At 41.2% G+C, this 17,643-nt stretch overlaps 4 protein-coding genes across 6 annotated transcripts; 1 reads left to right on the top strand and 3 right to left on the bottom strand.

The window, feature by feature from the left end:
* Positions 1 to 51: 51 nt before the first annotated feature.
* Positions 52 to 1,329, bottom strand: LOC105273912 (pro-resilin). Its single transcript, XM_011316629.1, has 3 exons — positions 1,215 to 1,329; positions 875 to 1,000; positions 52 to 788 (listed from the first exon to the last, which is right to left on the bottom strand). The coding sequence occupies exons 1-3, from the start codon at positions 1,224 to 1,226 to the stop codon at positions 552 to 554; spliced, it is 375 nt and encodes a 124-aa protein (XP_011314931.1). The 5' UTR covers positions 1,227 to 1,329; the 3' UTR covers positions 52 to 551.
* Positions 1,330 to 1,624: 295 nt separating this feature from the next.
* LOC105273911 (pro-resilin) lies at positions 1,625 to 4,443 on the bottom strand. The gene is made up of 5 exons (XM_011316628.1): positions 4,253 to 4,443; positions 3,031 to 4,177; positions 2,779 to 2,957; positions 2,299 to 2,659; positions 1,625 to 2,226 (listed from the first exon to the last, which is right to left on the bottom strand). The coding sequence occupies exons 1-5, from the start codon at positions 4,259 to 4,261 to the stop codon at positions 2,054 to 2,056; spliced, it is 1,869 nt and encodes a 622-aa protein (XP_011314930.1). The 5' UTR covers positions 4,262 to 4,443; the 3' UTR covers positions 1,625 to 2,053.
* A 1,911-nt stretch (positions 4,444 to 6,354) lies between these two features.
* Positions 6,355 to 10,600, top strand: LOC105273910 (uncharacterized). Of its 2 annotated transcripts, none has more exons than XM_011316626.1 (3): positions 6,355 to 6,442; positions 8,937 to 9,101; positions 10,220 to 10,600. In XM_011316626.1, the coding sequence occupies exons 2-3, from the start codon at positions 9,077 to 9,079 to the stop codon at positions 10,501 to 10,503; spliced, it is 309 nt and encodes a 102-aa protein (XP_011314928.1). In that variant the 5' UTR covers positions 6,355 to 6,442; positions 8,937 to 9,076; the 3' UTR covers positions 10,504 to 10,600. The 2 variants fall into 2 exon arrangements, with proteins under 2 accessions (XP_011314928.1, XP_011314929.1); XM_011316627.1 differs by lacking the exon at positions 6,355 to 6,442 and adding an exon at positions 8,693 to 8,777.
* A 68-nt stretch (positions 10,601 to 10,668) lies between these two features.
* LOC105273909 (extensin) lies at positions 10,669 to 17,044 on the bottom strand. 2 transcript variants are annotated; one of them, XM_011316623.1, is made up of 3 exons: positions 16,758 to 17,044; positions 13,218 to 13,619; positions 10,669 to 12,396 (listed from the first exon to the last, which is right to left on the bottom strand). In XM_011316623.1, the coding sequence occupies exons 1-3, from the start codon at positions 16,770 to 16,772 to the stop codon at positions 12,130 to 12,132; spliced, it is 684 nt and encodes a 227-aa protein (XP_011314925.1). In that variant the 5' UTR covers positions 16,773 to 17,044; the 3' UTR covers positions 10,669 to 12,129. The 2 variants fall into 2 exon arrangements, with proteins under 2 accessions (XP_011314925.1, XP_011314926.1); XM_011316624.1 differs by having other exon boundaries at positions 12,225 to 12,301.
* Positions 17,045 to 17,643: the final 599 nt, after the last annotated feature.

The raw sequence follows: 17,643 nt of genomic DNA, 5'->3' as shown, positions 1-17,643 counted from the left end.
CCGCAATATTATAGCGGTGGGGCAGATACAATTAATATAAAATCAATAAAATAAAGCCCAAGACCACCATCAACACAAATAAAATTGATGGGGGAACTTTATTTCAACGAGTATTTTTAGAATACATTAATTGCGGAAACGTTCTGTTTTCAATTAGTCGCTGACGGGTCTCTGATGTGCTACTCTAAATTGGAATATGAATGGGTTTAACTGCGAATAAAAATGTAACAATAATTCTGATATGAAACGACGACGTGTTTGCACACTCAGTGAACGCTATGCATAGTGATAATCTTTTACGGATGCTAAACATTAAGACTTGTAATTCTGCCATTTTTTAAGATCAAAAAAGATCAGACAAAATAATAAATAATTCACGGAAATAGCATCGCCCATGATTATAAGTAGTAAAACTACAGTTTGTGTTTCCCTCACTTTTCAGCCTTACACCATTCCCTGCATGACGATGAATGCTTCAATGAGAATCGATTGAATGAAAAAATTGATTGAAATTTTCGATAGGCGCCAGTATTTTCTTAAATATCTTCCAATCAGTATTTGTAACCCTCGCCTCCAGGTGCCGGATAGGTGGCTGTGCCTTCGTAGCGAATCATCGGTCGATATCCACCGGCATCGGCAACGTAATCAACGATTTGTGTCCTTCCATCTGGCAATAAGACGTGATAAGAGCCTTTGGCCTCGTCATCCTTACGCATTTCTCGGTGGCCAAAGTCTAACCCTGCCGCTGCATCTTGCACTTCGTACGAGTACTCGTAGTTCACTGGGTCCTGCAATCATTTGGAGTGGTGTGTAAATATTTGTGACGAATGAAGCGAATTAAGAAATTGAGCAGAATGATAAATATGGTAAATACCCCGGCCCATTCGTCTGGATGACCAGTACCACCTGGTCTTGGGCCTACACCACCTGAGGGTGGTAAATACGCCGGTCCTTGTGGGACACTCTGGACTCGTACCAGCATCATCGCTAAGAGCACTACCTACAATTTATTGGATAAATTGATGAATGATGAATCGATGAATTTCAAATATTTCAGAATATTTGAGGAACATTGAAGTTTTAAGGCCAATTTTGCACCTAAGCTCTCAGTGAAATCTTCGTGGATTAAATATTGATATCGAAAAATCTGCCAGACGAAATAGATTAAAAAGTGGAGTTGATAATTCCTGTGGAATTAAAAAGCTTAGACTCACCTTCGAAATCATGAGGGGCCTGGTACGTTCTTTCCGGTCTTCAGAAAACTAAGATAAGCGGATGACTGCGCGCAAGACTTTATACCAGACGGCAGACTGCTCGTGCAATCCAATGAAAACTAAAATACTGTGATTTGCTCTCTTGTCTGTGTACATAATGCAAAAGTATAACCATTAATAAAACGTAATAACAAAACCGCAGCATTTGTCAGTAATCTTCAATTGTATTGTACATGAAATTTGTCTCTCCGTTTGCTGAGCATCAGTGATCATTTTTATTATATTGAAATACGTCAGTATTTCGCGCGCTGAGTTATCAAATAAATATGATTTTTATGAATTTTCAATTTGTAATTAAATAGATCAAATTGGGAGAGGAGGATAAGTAAAATCTGGTGTTAAATCCATTTGCAAATTTATTCTACATTGAATTATAAAAAATAATCACGGATTATGTTCGTTGTGATTATTAAGTAACGTACTTTACAATTTGATGGGATGAAAAATTCAACTAGAACAGTATTAATTTTTAATACTAAGCGACCAAAGTTCAGTATAATGGATTATCTACTTGATATCTGGTAACGATGAACTAAGGTATGAGTATTATGTGTACATAGATGTGTGCGAATTCAATACTGCATAAATATGAATCGAAATCTGAATAAATCTATTCTGTTATAATTGGATTTGCCCTCCAATGAGATGTTTCGACTTCAATCCTTTCATTGCATCGTTTTGCATAAATAATTTTGTTTGCATCGTAAGCCAATACTGGGCTGGGATCAATTATGATTGTATATTGTTCATCTATTATGATGTAAATTATAAGCACAGGTTTAGTATTGATATCCACCATTTGCAGCAGCATCACCGCCACTTCCCGATGGATATTCGCCCTGATTACCACCAAAATTACCCCCCGGTTGATTAGAGGGATATCCTTGATTTCCACCGGCATTTTGTCCGCCAAATCCTCCGCTTCCACTGCCAGGGCGCCCAGAGGGATACCCTAAAGAGGATTTTTTTTTATTATTTGTACATTTTTTACGCATCAAGAGACCATAATATAAGTGCTATATACCACTGTCTCCACCAAATCCTCCGTTACTGCCAGAACCGCCCGAGGGATAACCGCCTCCACTGCCACCGAAATTGTCTCCCCCTTGGCCACCGGAATTACCAGGTCCACCAGATGGATAACCCGAGTCGCCTCCAGGTCCCCCCGAACTGTAGCCGCCGGCATTGGCTTCACCCTCGTACCTTATCTGTGGTTTGAACCCGTCTTGATCCGCCTCGTACTCAACAATTTGCTTTCGCCCATCGGGCAGCAGAACATTGAACATTCCCTGGGCTCGATCACCATCACGGCTCTCCGTCTGTCCGAAATCAAGTCCTGATTGAGCATCCTTAACTTCGTAGTTGAAATCGTACTTGGCCGGTTCCTGGGACAAATTTTTATTTTTCTACCAAATGCTACCTAATTGTTATCGCGACAATTTCAATGATTTAATAACTATGCCCCAGGTTACTACTGAAATTCATTATTTTTTTCAATGCTTACGTTGCTCTCTTCACCGCCTGGCCCACCGCTGCCATAACCACTTGAACCACCACTGGGACCCCCTGAGGCGTATCCGTCACCAGGAGCTCCAGCGGCAGGAGGTGCATAACTGTCGGATGGGATTCTACCCCCTGAGCCTCCTCCAGATCGTGAAGATCCTCCGATTCCACTGTTGCCACCTATAGTGAGATTTAATGGTAATCATTAAATTATTCAGTACTCAGCCAAGTAGGTTTAAAGAATTCAGACTACCTCCAAATCCACCGCCACCACCTCCAGGTGCTCCGTAACTATCAGACGGCCTTCCACCCCCTTGACCTCCAAAGCCACCCTGACCAGCAGGGCCACTTGGATAACCTGCCTGCCCATTTTGGCCTCCCTGCTTCCCAAATCCATTTCCGCCAGCATTTGGTGCTCCATAGCTATTTGAGGGTGGACGACCACCTTGTCCTCCCTGCTGTCCAAATCCACCTTGTCTTCCCTGCTGTCCAAATCCACCCCCTCCTGTCCCAGGAGGTCCATAATTTTCTGAAGGTCTTGGAGGTGAGGTGTTTTGTTGTCCAAAACCACCTTGTCCACTTTGTTGTCCAAATCCACCCCCTCCTGCCCCAGGAGGTCCATAACTATCTGACGGTCTCGATGGTGAGGTGTTCTGTCGTCCAAAGCCCCCCTGACCACCCTGTCCACCCTGCTGGCCAAATCGAGCAGTGTCTGAGCCAGGAGGCCCGTAACTACTGGAAGGGCTATTCCCCAGGCCACCTTGTCCTATCTGCCCCCCCTCCTGCCCAAAACTACCGCTTCCTGACCCAGGAGCGCCGTAACTACTTGAAGGTCTGCCGCCTTGGCCTCCCTGGCCACCCTGTTGACCAAATCCACCTCCGCCGGATCCAGGTGTGCCGTAACTATTTGATGGTCTGCCCCCCTGTCCTCCCTGGCCACTCTGGCCACTCTGGCCACCCTGACCACTCTGGCCGCCCTGTTGGCCGAATCCATTACCCCCAGGGGCGGGAGCACCGTAATTACTTGAAGGTCTACCCCCCTGTCCGGCCTGCTGCCCAAACCCATTACCACCGGCATTGGGTGCACCATAACTACTCGAAGGACGTCCGCCCTGACCCCCTTGACCGCCTTGCTGGCCGAATCCACTCCCCTGTCCTCCCTGTTGACCGAATCCACCACCACCACCACCTGCGCCAGGAGTCCCGTAATTATTTGATGGCCTACCTCCCTGTCCCTGTCCACCTCCTGATGGTGGCCCGTACTGACTGGACGATCCCCCGCCCCCTCTACCACCACCACCACCACCACCACCACCACCACCACCAGGTGGTAAATAAGAATTGACAGGTGGCTCTGGTCTCGCCAAAGCGACCGCTAGAATTGTTGCTGCTAGTGTCAACTGAAAAACAAAATTAGTAACAGCATTAATATGCCTTATGTGGAAATAATTATCAAACAATGAATAAAAAATCACCTTAAACATGGTGAGGGCGAATTTCGCTATTATCCGATGAGAAAGGAAGGAATAACAAAGCTTCTTCTGATGCAGGTTCCCCATAAAGGGGACTATTATAAATCTCGTTAACTTCCTCTGTGTCAAATTGAATGCTTCAGCGCACTATACCGCGTACACAGTGAATAAAATGCACCCACCACCTGTGAGCGGTGTCGTGGGAATGACAAACCCCGTTGCTTCTAATCCGCTTTATATATCCCCGAAGACGATCCAAGATTCTAAATCGTGGATTTAGTGCAACTGGGTGAGATTTAACCAGTGGTAAGATCGAGGTGGTCGCGTTATGCCACTGGCGTTATCCCATCGGGTGACGGTCTAGCGGATCTTCAAGCAGACGTCGGGACAGAAGGGGGGAGGAAGGGGGTTAGCCATTTATGAAACATATTGCAGAGCGAATCCTGGTGGCATCCTCGGAGATAACGAGTCACCATGTCTGCCGCTCCGTTTCTATCTCCGGATACATTTCACACTCCAACACATGGGAATTGTTGCAAAACGGTTATAAGATCTGTACAGTTGGATTTATCGAGCCAGATGTTTTTATCTTGATCGGGCATTATTTCTCCAACGTATTTCTCCCCTTATTGCCCTTAATTTTTCATCAAACTGACAATTTATATCTGCATAGCATTAAAAGATTGATCGATCATGCTACGCATGTTGTCATCAATGTATGTCAGAAACGTCGGGGAAGCCTCGGGCCAATGCGATACTATCGTTTAACATGTAAATTAGAACGCGGCTGAGTTCTCCTGACGGTCGATGAAAGGATCATCCGCGCTACGCAACTATTGATGAACAATTTTTCACTCCTCAAAAGATTTCGCGATCAAGGAGCGATGACATACCGCCGCTGTGAGAATCTTCGGAAGAATCATCATCTTCAGTGACAAGTACACTCACACGCTCTACAGAGAGAGAGGCAAAAAAGGTGTACGTCTCCTTGGGCTTTCAGACGTGTATGTTTTCAATGGATTGAGAAGATCCTTTATGCAATCGTTAACTCGTGCAGATGTATCGCGTCACACGTGGGACGTTCAAACGAGATGTGGTATACTGGGGCTGTTGCGTCATTGAGTTTATTGAAACTCCGCTTTCAATACGACACATAGATGCTCCGAATTATCTCATCCTCTCCGGTTTTTCATACAAAAATTTAGTAACATTTCAATTCATTAATTTCACTAATAATGCGGTGTGATCTACACAATATAGATGAATTGATGAGTCCATGCACCAATTCTTGTAGTTCCTATAGTGATTCATTTCCAAAGCACATTTATAATACATTAACCTATAAGCTTACGGATTATGAATAATAAACCCCACTGAAACGAAAATTGAAAGAGAAATGAGTGAGAGCTATATATATTTCTTCCCACGAACGTATCAAACGGAAGCATTTCGGCATGAATAGTGGCCTGGTATTGATTCAGCAAATTGTTTTATTCATCAAAAATCAATTTATCTGATTCGATTAGATAAGAGGAAAAAAAGGGATTATTTACGGGATCTTTTTTTACGTTGTTCCGATGCATTCGCCATTCCACAAATACTGCATCACTTAATCAGACAGCCAATTGGATTATTTCAGTTGAATCGTCACATACTGGATCGGAAAATTTTTGAATTAATAATGAGATTAATAAATGAACGACAGCGAGTAAATGCGACAATTGGTGTGATGATTCATTGGGTACGTTATTTCAGACGAGATAAAAGAGTGGGCTGTCTTATCTTCCATATATATCAGATTTGAATATTTTCAATTGAGGTTGATCATACAGGCTGCGAGATGCATACTATTGGTACATTATAAGAATTGGAGCGATGAGATAGCTTGAGGATACACCTCGATTCGCGGAACGTATTGGCGTTGTGCAATTCCACATCACTTGATCTAATTTAGCGCGCTAGCATCGATCTCCATGCCTTGTCGTATTCCAAATCTTACGAAAGTTGATGTTTTTTCTTTCAACTTCATTCTCCCATCGGTACATGACTATATAAATACTTTGTTGGCCCGACGGAGTTGAGCCACTTACGTATTAGAACTCTGCACGAAGAAGATCATATCCGTTAAAAGTTTTGGCCTCCAATAAAATAGGTTCGCACAGCATCAAAGAGTTGTAGTATCGTTTGGCAAAGGTTTGTTGAAAAATATTTTACTAACCAGTGGAAAAGGCAAAGGCAGATAAAGATAGTGAAAGAGGGAGAGAATTGCTGAGAGTTGGCTGGGTTTGAGAAAAGGCTTTTCGCTTGACCGAAACTTTGAAATGAGCAAAGGGTGGGCATCACTTTTACGAATGTACCTTATGCTGTGGTCAGCTTATGTGGGGGTATGTGGAGCTTTAAAAGGATGGGTGTGCAGCATAGCTCGAAGCTTTTCACGTTGGATTCTTTATTGCCCCGTCGCTTCTGGTAGATGGATTGCAAGTGGAACATCACCTTGTGTTAGTACAACCAGGGAAATTCTACCACCTAAACCACTTCCTCCAATAGTTCATTCTTTCTTGCTAGCCACGTTTTCCCTTTGATGGACCTCCTCTAGCATGAACATAGTTTGCCATGGGATATTGCCATCGAAGCAAATATTTCAGCGAGTTGGACTTTAAGTTGCATATGTGTTGAATTCTAATGTGTCCAATTGTATCGAGCCAGCGATAGCTTATGAAGGGCTGAGTTTTTTTTTTATTCATCATTCGCAATATTACCATAAAGCTTGATCCTCTATTTTTAAAGGAACAGAAATTTTTAAGATATATTGGCACCAATCTTGGTGTGGATAGTGGGAATAACGTTCGCATCTGTGCACATACAGGTGAAGACAGAGCGCCGGGAGGAAAACTATATAAACGTAACTTTACTTCTGATTCATACCGAATGTCGTGCGGGGCACATCTGAAAGTTGCACATACGCGTCACAAGTTGAAGTTTGTCGGAATTTCAATATTCTCCCTGGGGAATCTTCTAGATACGTTGGCGGCGGTATCTTCCAGAGGAAGGGGGGGTTTAGAGAGGCAATTTTCCCTATCAACCAATGCAGCTATGCCGAAGCTCTCCAGCTTCCCATTGCTTGTACTTTGAAAAAGAGTGAGTAGGTTCGATTTATATGCATTGCCGAGAAAATTGTCTAATGACGAATAGTTCGTGCGTAGGTATACCGCAGAAGATGTCTCCGGAAGATGTCTATTCTAGAAGTGAAGCCAATTGTATTTGCTGCTGCAAAACCATTTTCATTTAGCCGGAAACATACCTGCACACGTTCTAACGGAGACTGTCTCAGCGGAATCGTAGAGGAAGCTTCTGGAAGTGTTAGTTGAGTCATACACCTTCATTGGTGATTTATGACTTTCATGTTTCTATATATGTTTTTTAACGCGCGAGATTTTATACTCTTTTTTTCTCCCTCTTATTTTTTTTATCTTTTCTTTTCACCACAGGGTTTTTATAACAATTTTTTGTTCTCAATTTTTCTCCATGTCTCACAGAGGACATTTTCTTTCCGACGGGTGCTGTAACTGGAAAAGACCGGCGACGATGATGTATGAATCACGTCGCGTGCGTCTGGAATGTTGTAAAATATGTCATTGGTATAAATAACAAAAGAAATTTCAGGGGTGATAAAGTTTGCGTGTGTGATACATTGTTATCATCACCCCAATAGATTTTCAAACTAATAAATCACAATCAATTTATCATGATTTGATTAGGTACTGTTGACAATTCATAACTGATTGATAGCTATTAACAATCGACGTTTTTCCATCACCCGTTTTTTTCACCCGTGCATTCCACGAATATACATTGTACACAACAAATTTATGATCTCATCAATCTTGCTTTAATGAAGCATCAGTGAGCGCGGTGTGAACAGCGAAAATTTACATTGGGAAATTTAAATTTTGCAACGGTACTTTTCCATTGATCACAGATGATCCTTCGTAGATTTCAATTTATAACGACAAATGTCTCCTCTAGCTGGTGAAATTTCAATGGCGATTAAACACTCTTTTAAGTCCTGTGAGACAATTGAGATTGAAAAATTTATTCAATCTCTAAAGGATCATCAATGTTAGCGAGAGAAAGAGTAAGTGTGGGGAAACAAAGGGGTAAAAAAGTGCAGGGAGATTGTCTGTCGGGGCTTTTCGGTGGAATTCATCGTTTTCCCTCCAAAGTGAAATTATTCAAGCGCTCTGCATTCTGAACTCAACGAGGGAACAAAGGAGGAGACAAAGTAGTAATTTCAATGTGGACGGCTCTAACGCAAGTCTCAGACTCAAAGTTTTCTCACTAAACTTATCCCTAGCTAGCTTCACCATCGCCATGAATAAAAAAGACGAGTCGGATCAAGTCAGTCAGTCAAGTCTTGTCGTATACTGAAGGTAGTTCTGGTGCCCAAACCGTAGTTGTTCGTTCCTACGTACTCAGTGAGTTTGGCAGACTTCTATCGAGCAAATATCCCAAACACTATGGTTTTACGGTACATGCATTTGTAATTGCAATATGCATAGGTACAATCTAGATAAAAATTGCAGTTGAGCGGATAATGTAGCTCGAGTTTCTGGGGTAGATTCACGCTATTTCTTTATTATTTCTTCTTAAGCTTTTATAACTGCAACTTGGATTTTTGTGGGACTAGGTAATCTCTTCCTCTAAGTGAGTGCTGTAACGCACAATAACATCCTCGTAGTCATGGAAATGATCAACCCATTCATCAGCCAATCAGAAGACAAATAAAAAGTTAACAATCAAAACAATCATTGATTCTCAATTAACTTCATGATAAAGGAATCACTCCGATTGGGTAAGTTGATCTTCGATTTTTAGGAGTAATTGCTGAACCTTGGTTCAATTAATGTTAAACGATGCAAGTTCCGAAGTTGGTGCATTCAAGAGATCGTTTTCAGCTTATACAACATTAGCTCGTGTGCTGCAGTGAAGTGATAATTGTTTAAATACGCTAAAGCCATTTTTGTAGCGATTTTTTTTATAGCGGTGTATTTAAATGGAACATTGAATAGATTACTCAAACGTGAAAGCCTGCCAGTTATTCAATTTTCCTCCCCTCGCGTAACCAACTCAACTTACGTGGAAGAACGCTCTTGATCGTTGGCGTTTCCCAATAAACGGAACTCGTTACGTTCAAATGAATTACCACCGAAAATGGGGTTTGATGTTTTTTGATTATGCTTCTTTGAAAATTAAATAAAACTGATAACAGTTTCCCCTAGGTAATTGAATTGCCACAGGCCAACCCTCCATTTCCAATTTCCTCCCACATGTATTGGGTCCCAGCCGAATGCTTAATTGACAAATTGTTTCACAAGCTACGATCGAATGTAAATTATTACTCACCCGTGGCTCCCCATAGTACGTTGTATGCAAGTTCTCCTATTCTATCCCTTTTTACAATGCTCTTATTTGCTTTGTGAGAAAAAGAGGAGGTTTTTAGGAAAACATTCAAGAGTGGGAAATGGTTGGGTGTATAGGAGCGAGAAATACGACACTACTTCAGAAAACGCAAGAAGACAAGCACAGAAAGTTGAGACGGATGACAAAGAGACGAACAAGTTTTGTGTTTAGTGCACGTGAAAGCGTTTTATCCTATCTACAGGCACTGTAGCCTCTTCGGTTGCCCTCGATGCTACTTTTTTTTTCCTTTCTCGTTGGTATTTGGAAATAATGGAAAGGAGAAGTTCGAGTTTCGCCTCTTTTTGTGCTGAAGTAAAAATTCATTTTCATTGTTTACCAATAGTTTTTCGTTTGAAGGTGCAGACCGATGAATTTTTCCACAAGACTTTTTTTCACCAACCTCGCGTTATATCTTCGTTGAGGTGTTCCCGGCGCTCATCCGCAGTGATACAATTCTCGCTAGCGTCTATTCTCAGCGTAAAAAGTGATTCAATTGAATCGTTCTTTTAGATTACAAATTGGTGGTTGCAATGGCGAGAATGCCGAGGTTGGGAATTGTCGGCAGTGGGTGGATGGAGGGGATGAAGAAAGGAGAATGGATAAAAGAGTCGGGTTTGCTCGTTCTTTTAGCTGTTATCAAAGGTGCGCTGTCGGATGAGCATGAATACTCGTCTATATCGTTTCAACGGCTCAGCAGTGTAACGGAAATTTTACCTCCTCACCTCCTACCTGTCTTTGTCGGCTTTCAATCACAAAAGGAGAGAGATCAGCAAGACGGAAGCCTGCAAAATTGAATGATTTCGAATGCATGATACACGACGATGCCAGCCTCCACGCAATCAAATACTGCAACATTATCGATTCCATAAATTCAATCGCAACATAGGCTGATGCGGTGGAATAATTATACATAAATTTCTTCCTATCATGTTTTTAATTAAAATAATAGTGCTAAAAAATTGCTTTTTATTGTTCATTAAATTCCATCTAGGCATGCTTGAGTAAGTACAATTAAATAACCTAGATATGAAAATTTATATATATATATATAGATGTGTTTTTTAATCAGTGGAAAATAAGGGATGGGAATGGGGTGTGACGCATAAATTCAGAAGGCATGTATCGTAAGATTGATGAGAACGGAATGGCGGAATGAATTTTTTTTTTTATGAAATGAGGATTCGATCTTCCCACGGAGCAGTGAAAGTAAAGTTCTCCAGGTAGATTAGTTCACGTGTCGGCCAACACTTTGGCCTATCGTTCTGTCTCTACTCACTTTATCGTTTCTTTCTTTAGAATGATTCTCCATCACTTTGTGGTTTGTCTTTTCTCCTCGAGTTAACATCTTTGCCGTGCGCGCCCTCGCCACAGTTGCGACAACACACGGCCAATAATGTTCAAGGTAGCTCATTGTTTTCGATGAAGGGAGGGATTGAGTCGTTTTGCAGGCACAGAATGCGATAACTGTTGCCTACTTGTTGTTTTGTCGTTCACCCAAAGGTCGATCTCGAGGTTGGCCAATTCCGTCGGGTGTATACAGCTAATGGGCGGAGAGAGAGAGAGAGAGAGAGAGAGAGAGAGAGAGAGAGAGAGAGAGAGAGAATAAAAAATTATTAATATCAAAATATGCTGGAGATATAATTCTCAGGACATTAATAAATTGAAGTATGCGTTCGGGTGTGATTTTATAGGTCATCCCAGTATCGGCGTAAATTCATATCGAAGAGCGGAAAAGGCCGATATAAATCGTTCCCACAATATTTTTCGTTAAAATCCAGGTGTAATCGTGATCTCATAATTTTAACGTCTGGTACAATGAAAAAAAGCCGATGAGTAATAAGAGAAATATGAGAATCGTGACGCAGATTAATCACCACGAATTTGTTGCAGCGGCACAATTTATATCATTTTTTTTTATTTGACTACAGTGTTCCAAATTGAAGTTTGAAATCATCGTGTTAAAGTTACTATTGTATTAAATTCACGTCACGTTGTCACGAGAAATTGGCAATTGCGATTGGCATTTAAAGCCCTTGGAATGGATTTAACAGCACTCATGTTTGGTTTTATCTTGTTTGAATGAGTTAACGCGAAATCCTCGGCATTTGAAAAATCGGTCACAACGTTAACCTCAGTTTTATCCACATTTATTCGATCGTTTCGCTGCATAACATCCCCAGGAATAAGTAATAAGGCCGAGTTCTGGGAGTTCATGTCCTTTGTTTAATAAATTTTCCATTCTCGATCACCCACTCAATTTTCCTTTCCACAAATTCAATCTTCAATATATCTCCACGTTTTTTAATGAAAATTGAAATAATAGTAGTAGTATTCGAAATAAGAGAAAGAAATATTGGTACTGCCTTAAAACAAGGAGAAAAGGAATGGGGATAGGGAGAATTGAATTGGGACGATGGAGTTTAATAGCCTCTATTGAAGTTGCCCGATGGTCGTTGAAGATCCAGACGTGGGGTTCCCTCGTAAGTAACCTGGGCGCTAAATCCATGCTTCCAATCTGCCGTATAACGAACGATTTGCGTGCGTCCGTCCGGAAGTTGAACCCGGTATTCTCCTCTCGTCACATCCCCATCACTAATAGCATTATGTGAGTAGTCATTACCAAAGGCGTCCTCTTTCACTGCATAATTGAAATCAAATGGCATGCCAGGCTCATGATGATGATCATGCTATTGACATTAAAAAAAAACAAATAAACCTTGCGCCATCGATAAAATCCCATTATTATTCTCATAATTATGTGCCTAATTATATGCTATAAAGAAATGAATAAAAAGCAAGAATATTTATATGAAAAAAAAATTACTCTGACGCCCGTGTGACTGTAAAAAAAAACAATCGCTGTGTGGGCCGCCAATAATTTACCGCCTGGGAAATGGCCATTGTATATTTTTTTTTAAATTCTTTTTCTTCACCTCCTCTCCATCGCTGTGACACAGTTTCATTTCTATCTCTACGTCATATGAGATATGAAAAAGACGATGAAGATGGAAAAAAAGGGGATAAAATGAATAATTCCTCGGTTATTATTACTTGAGCACACCAGAATTTAACTGTGGATGCCAGCTCGCAGCCAGTAGCTGTTATTGTACGCACATGAGAGGCACTCATGTACAATGTAGAAATGGTGTTGCGCTTCAACAGGGAGAGCGAGTATTATCTTGGTATCATGGTATTAAAGCGCAAAACGACTGGCGCAGCTGCCACTCGAGATTGTCAAATGAAATTAACTCCCACCTTGCCCATAGTAATACCATCATACGACGCTGGGTACATAACCCCGGGATTTTCTATTCAGCATGAAGACAGCGAGTAAACTTCCCTACGTGTTTAGTTGTACAGAAGTTATATGCAATGTGTATATATGTATATAGAGGACTGGCTGTCTGGCCACAAAGTAGACTAAATTTATCTTAGTATGGAAGCAGGGGTAGCAGCACACCGCATTTGAGTGTTGTGTAAAGATCATTTGCCCAGGAAATGTACTTACTCCAGGTGACACAGTGTTTCCATTATTGCCGGACGGTTGGCCTGTGTAATCCGGAAAACCTGGTGTTGGTCGAATACCGGGGCCTGGGTATCCCGTGGGCCGTTGGGATGGCGTTGGAAAGACCGGCGTTGGACGGGTGCCGGGGCTTGGGTAACCCGGTCTACCAGTTGGCGGGGTTGGTCTTGCTGGGCCCGTTGGAAAGGTTGGCGGTGGTCTGGATGGGCCAGTGGGAAATGTACCTCTGGTCGGGGGAAATGGTGGCGTTGGCCGTGGTGAAAATGGTACTGATGGCGTGTTGTAGTCGTAACCCTTCGTTGGATCCGGTGGTAAATAAGTATTGTGCCTTGTTCCTGGTGGTAAATCACTGATGACACTGCCCACCGTTAAGCACACCAGGTACACCTGGACAATATTATTGTTATCACGTTTTTTCATCCGTTAAAATAATCCATCGTCAAATAATCATTTTTTTTTTATTGCATGGCCTAATATGATTCTCGCATAATATTCACCATCTGTTCGAACTATGTGGGAATATACAGAGAAAATATATTATGGATCCCCTGAAAGAATGTAAAAGATTCAGTTGGATCAGTTGGATTCAAGAGCTCTCTCAATTGAATCGATTATTTAGAATGAATTTTCATTAGCATATGGAAATTGCGATTCCTCTCAGCAACTGCCCGCTTTTGACTTACCTGATTTATACTTGATAGAATCAAGCCACGACATGTCTGGAGGATATTTGTTATAGAACATAAAATCCTAATGAACTCAGGGACGAGATGTGTAGCCAGATGTCATGCTAAATGAGTTTTATTACAGTCTGTATATTTTTTCCTTTTTCCTACTCACGACTAAGAGAGTGCCTTTGCGTTCGGAGTGGGAATGGCTCGTTAGGAAAAGGTACTCACTATGAACATGAAAGAGTATGTCGCGCGTTAAATGACAGCGTTGTTATTTGTAATTAGGTCGAGGGCTCGAAGGGCAGTTTTACACGCGCCATCAAACGAAATCTTTCGTGAACCAATTGGTTCAACGATGGAACAGTGAAAGTACTTGTTTATTTTTACCCTTTTTCATTTTCTATAGTGTCGGAGTGTACACCAAAGTACTTCACCCTCGAGTGAACGAATAACTAGGTTAATGGCAGGGTCACTGCGTAACAACAGCTTCGATTTGTATTTGTATTTTTTCCTCTTCCTTACTCTATTTCCAAACATACTTTCATCAATGAATTTTACAGTTGTATTTTATGTGTTGTATGTGAACTTTATGTGACACAGGTATATTTTTATTTGGATATAGGATGGCTTATTCATTTGACGGACGGAACGGTTATCTGTAAGAGCTTGATGAATTATCTGTCTCATAAAAGCTGCTTGCAACAATAGGTGCATCTGTCTTCGATTTGTCGCTTGCTAATGGGGCGTCGTAAACCTTTTTTTTCTACTGATGCGCTTCAATCATTCCACTGTTTTTCGATCGTTTCTAACGACTAGCTTTCCTTTTTTGCAAATTATGGATTTACCCCATTACCTTTTTACCTTGGATATCACGAATAAATTCTTTAAGGACATTAAATTCGACTTTAAAAAACCATTTCCGTGTGAAAGCCATGGAATATGGCATTCAATGGAATAGGGGAGGATTGCGCTTAATAAAACATTGTAAAAAAAATACACCGTTTTTAGGTTTTATCATTATTCAATAATTTGAAAATGTTTATTGTCGTGTCTCCATGTCTAAATTTTTGGCAAAGTTTTAAGAATTTTGGTAAAAGTTGACTGAACGTAGGAAGATTCTTCCACGGCGATGAAACTGCGTGAGACATTGAAATTGAAAGATAATTTGGTTTAACCGAAGATTGAAAAATAAATTTCCCAGAATGTTTTAAATTTTGAAGAATTCTTTAGAAATGAACTCAATTGAAATTAATAAGTTCCCACTAGCTTATATGAATACAATTGTTAAAAATTAAAAGGAAATAGTAATGAAGCAATTTCCCTAAGTGAATTCCATCCAACACTCAGTGTCTAATTGACTAATTTCGATAATGAATTGAATGAATAACTTTATTGGCTAACTTTTTCCATTTCCGGGGTCGTTCGTGGAGAACATTGTGTCACGCCGTTGTCGATTGCTCTCCAGTGTAAGCAAGAACCATTCGATAGCCAGAGTACCTCGAGTAATTTACTCGGTATGTCGTTTGCGGTTGAAATAACTCTTCTTTGCTTCTATAAATATTATCATTTTATTACCGGCAGCTAGCATGACTGTCCCTCCTCTGGAGAAAAAGACCCGTAGGAAAAATGAGACAAGGCAAAAGAAGAGTTGAGAGAATTTCCATTAAATTGTAGAACAAAAGTGACGAAAGACGAATAAGCGAGATAAACTGTAATACCGCAATAACAGATACCAATCGTGCCAAGTATTATAATTTAAAACTGATATTGCAGTTGTTGAAACCCCTTGCATTTTGAAATATCAATTATCTTAATTATATCGAGCGTTGTGCGGCGGCAATATTGAAGAATACTACTTAGAAAACTCGTCGAGTGGTAATATGACAAGGTAACAAGTATCTACAACCGATCAAAGGTTATCAACTCCATGTATGCTACTCCTCATAATTCGCAGACTCCACCATAAATTAATTAACTTCACTCTTGTACATGTTTAATCATTCCGCCATCGAACACTCCCCATAGCCCCAACTATCGATTATTTCATACAGCGACAACTCTCGTATCTCCAATTGTCAATCTTTCAGTGCTATTGAATTCTAAACATGAAGTTGATGAACACTAGGAAATAAGTAGCAATGCCACAATACCGTAGATTCAGAGTATTTCCAACTGATGGAGAAAGGAAGAGAGGGCGAGAGAGGTGTAGGCATTGCATCACCTTTCATCGGATAGTTGACTCGAATACTTCAGCCCCACTTAGATGTGACCTATTGAGGTCTCACACAGTACCTGGAGAATCTGCACTCACACCTCACCTCTCTTCTATATGACTAGAACCGTTCCTCTTTCCACTCCTCTCTTAGTAAGTGTATCCGCCAATGGAAGCAGAATAGACTGCGTTCTCTTGAATATAACGATCCCTTGAACCTTTTCATCTCGACTGACACCAAAAGAGTTCGCCCCCCTTCCCTTTCAATTCCCAACGGCTTTACCCTCACCCCCATCGCCCTATTTATTGTTTTACTCATTCGTTGATTTTTGATTGACAAGAAATGGGAGGTGGTGAAAGAGTGTGCGTTGCGTTTGACAGGATAGCGTAGAGCGATGAATGGCAGTTTATCGATGGATTTGTTAACATGTGTTCGGTAGCACTTGTTTTTACACGAGACAAATGCTCGAGTTGGGGATGCTAGAGGGAAGAATGCTGGGAAGGTGTAATATCAGTGTGGGCTGTCGAGTATGCGGTATTTCTGACAATGGTGTGATTCAGTGAATTCGAGTACTCAGATATACAAATAGCCGAGCACTGGACACATTCTGTGGAACAATTGATGTGAATGATTGGACATACCTGTATACGAAACATTGTTTTGCTCGTTTGGATTTTCGTACCGGCTAACTCTCTAGCAAAAGTTACCAGTAAATTGTTGGACAGCTGCCCTATACCCCCTGGTTTACCTTCCGTTTGATTTTCACTCACAAGTTTAGCAACTAGACGCGAACAGTTTCTTGTGACACTGTTGTAAGGACGGGCAAAGGACGTGCATACAACTGAATAAGTTGAAACTGTTTTGAATGAATATGCATGTGCGAGCCGTTGGTTGATACTGTAACGGTTAGTATGCTACTACTTGAAGACACGATGCGGTAACTGTTCGCCAATGCCAGCAAGTTCCGTTTATATAGCGTTGAGCCTAATAAGATGAACCTTCGAGGAGTCAGGAGGCAAGTCACCAAGAACTGGAGAAGGAGGTAAAGAAGCTACAAAGATGAAGAGGTGAGGACCCCCAACCCACTGCCACAGCCAGGCCTCTCAAAAGGAGATAGAGGGGCGGCTACTCCCTATTGCCCTGTCGTTCTCGTCACTCAGCCTGAACCTTCTCGAGGATCCTCTCAATACGTCCGTATCAACCAACCCGATAGTAATCCTCTAATACACGTCTATCCATTTTGCGGAATCGATCTAGTTAGTGTCACTGTACACTTTTCAAATATTGCACTCGAAATTCCATGTGAAGAAATTGGAAATTTTTAACAACGACAAAGCGATATGAACTTTCACACGCACCTGAAAAATCTCATTCTCTTCAATTTCTTCAATTTCACGGTGAACTGAAATTCAAACTCACATACTTGAAAATTCATTCATTGTGACGTTAAAATTGAAGAAAATAACTACAAGTGTATTCGCTTATTTGTTATGTCGATATTGAATACTTTCATCCAAGACTTCAGGA

This window comes from Fopius arisanus, unplaced genomic scaffold, assembly GCF_000806365.1.
Source record: "Fopius arisanus strain USDA-PBARC FA_bdor unplaced genomic scaffold, ASM80636v1 scaffold00008, whole genome shotgun sequence".
NCBI classification, from domain to species: Eukaryota; Metazoa; Arthropoda; class Insecta; order Hymenoptera; family Braconidae; genus Fopius; species Fopius arisanus.
This window is presented reverse-complemented; position numbering and strand designations above follow the sequence as displayed.

Bases quoted from the DNA above. Each gene is read 5' to 3' on its own strand.
- LOC105273912 (XM_011316629.1), bottom strand. The intron at 789-874 runs GTATTTACCATA...AAATGATTGCAG, and splicing joins ATCCAGACGAATGGGCCGGG to GACCCAGTGAACTACGAGTA.
- LOC105273911 (XM_011316628.1), bottom strand. The intron at 2,660-2,778 runs GTAAGCATTGAA...AATTTGTCCCAG, and splicing joins CAGGCGGTGAAGAGAGCAAC to GAACCGGCCAAGTACGATTT. The intron at 2,227-2,298 runs GTATATAGCACT...AATCCTCTTTAG, and splicing joins AGGATTTGGTGGAGACAGTG to GGTATCCCTCTGGGCGCCCT.
- LOC105273910 (XM_011316626.1), top strand. From the start codon at position 9,077: ATGATAAAGGAATCACTCCGATTGG. The intron at 9,102-10,219 runs GTAAGTTGATCT...TCGTTCTTTTAG, and splicing joins AAAGGAATCACTCCGATTGG to ATTACAAATTGGTGGTTGCA.
- LOC105273909 (XM_011316623.1), bottom strand. The intron at 12,397-13,217 runs GTAAGTACATTT...TAATGTCAATAG, and splicing joins GAAACACTGTGTCACCTGGA to CATGATCATCATCATGAGCC.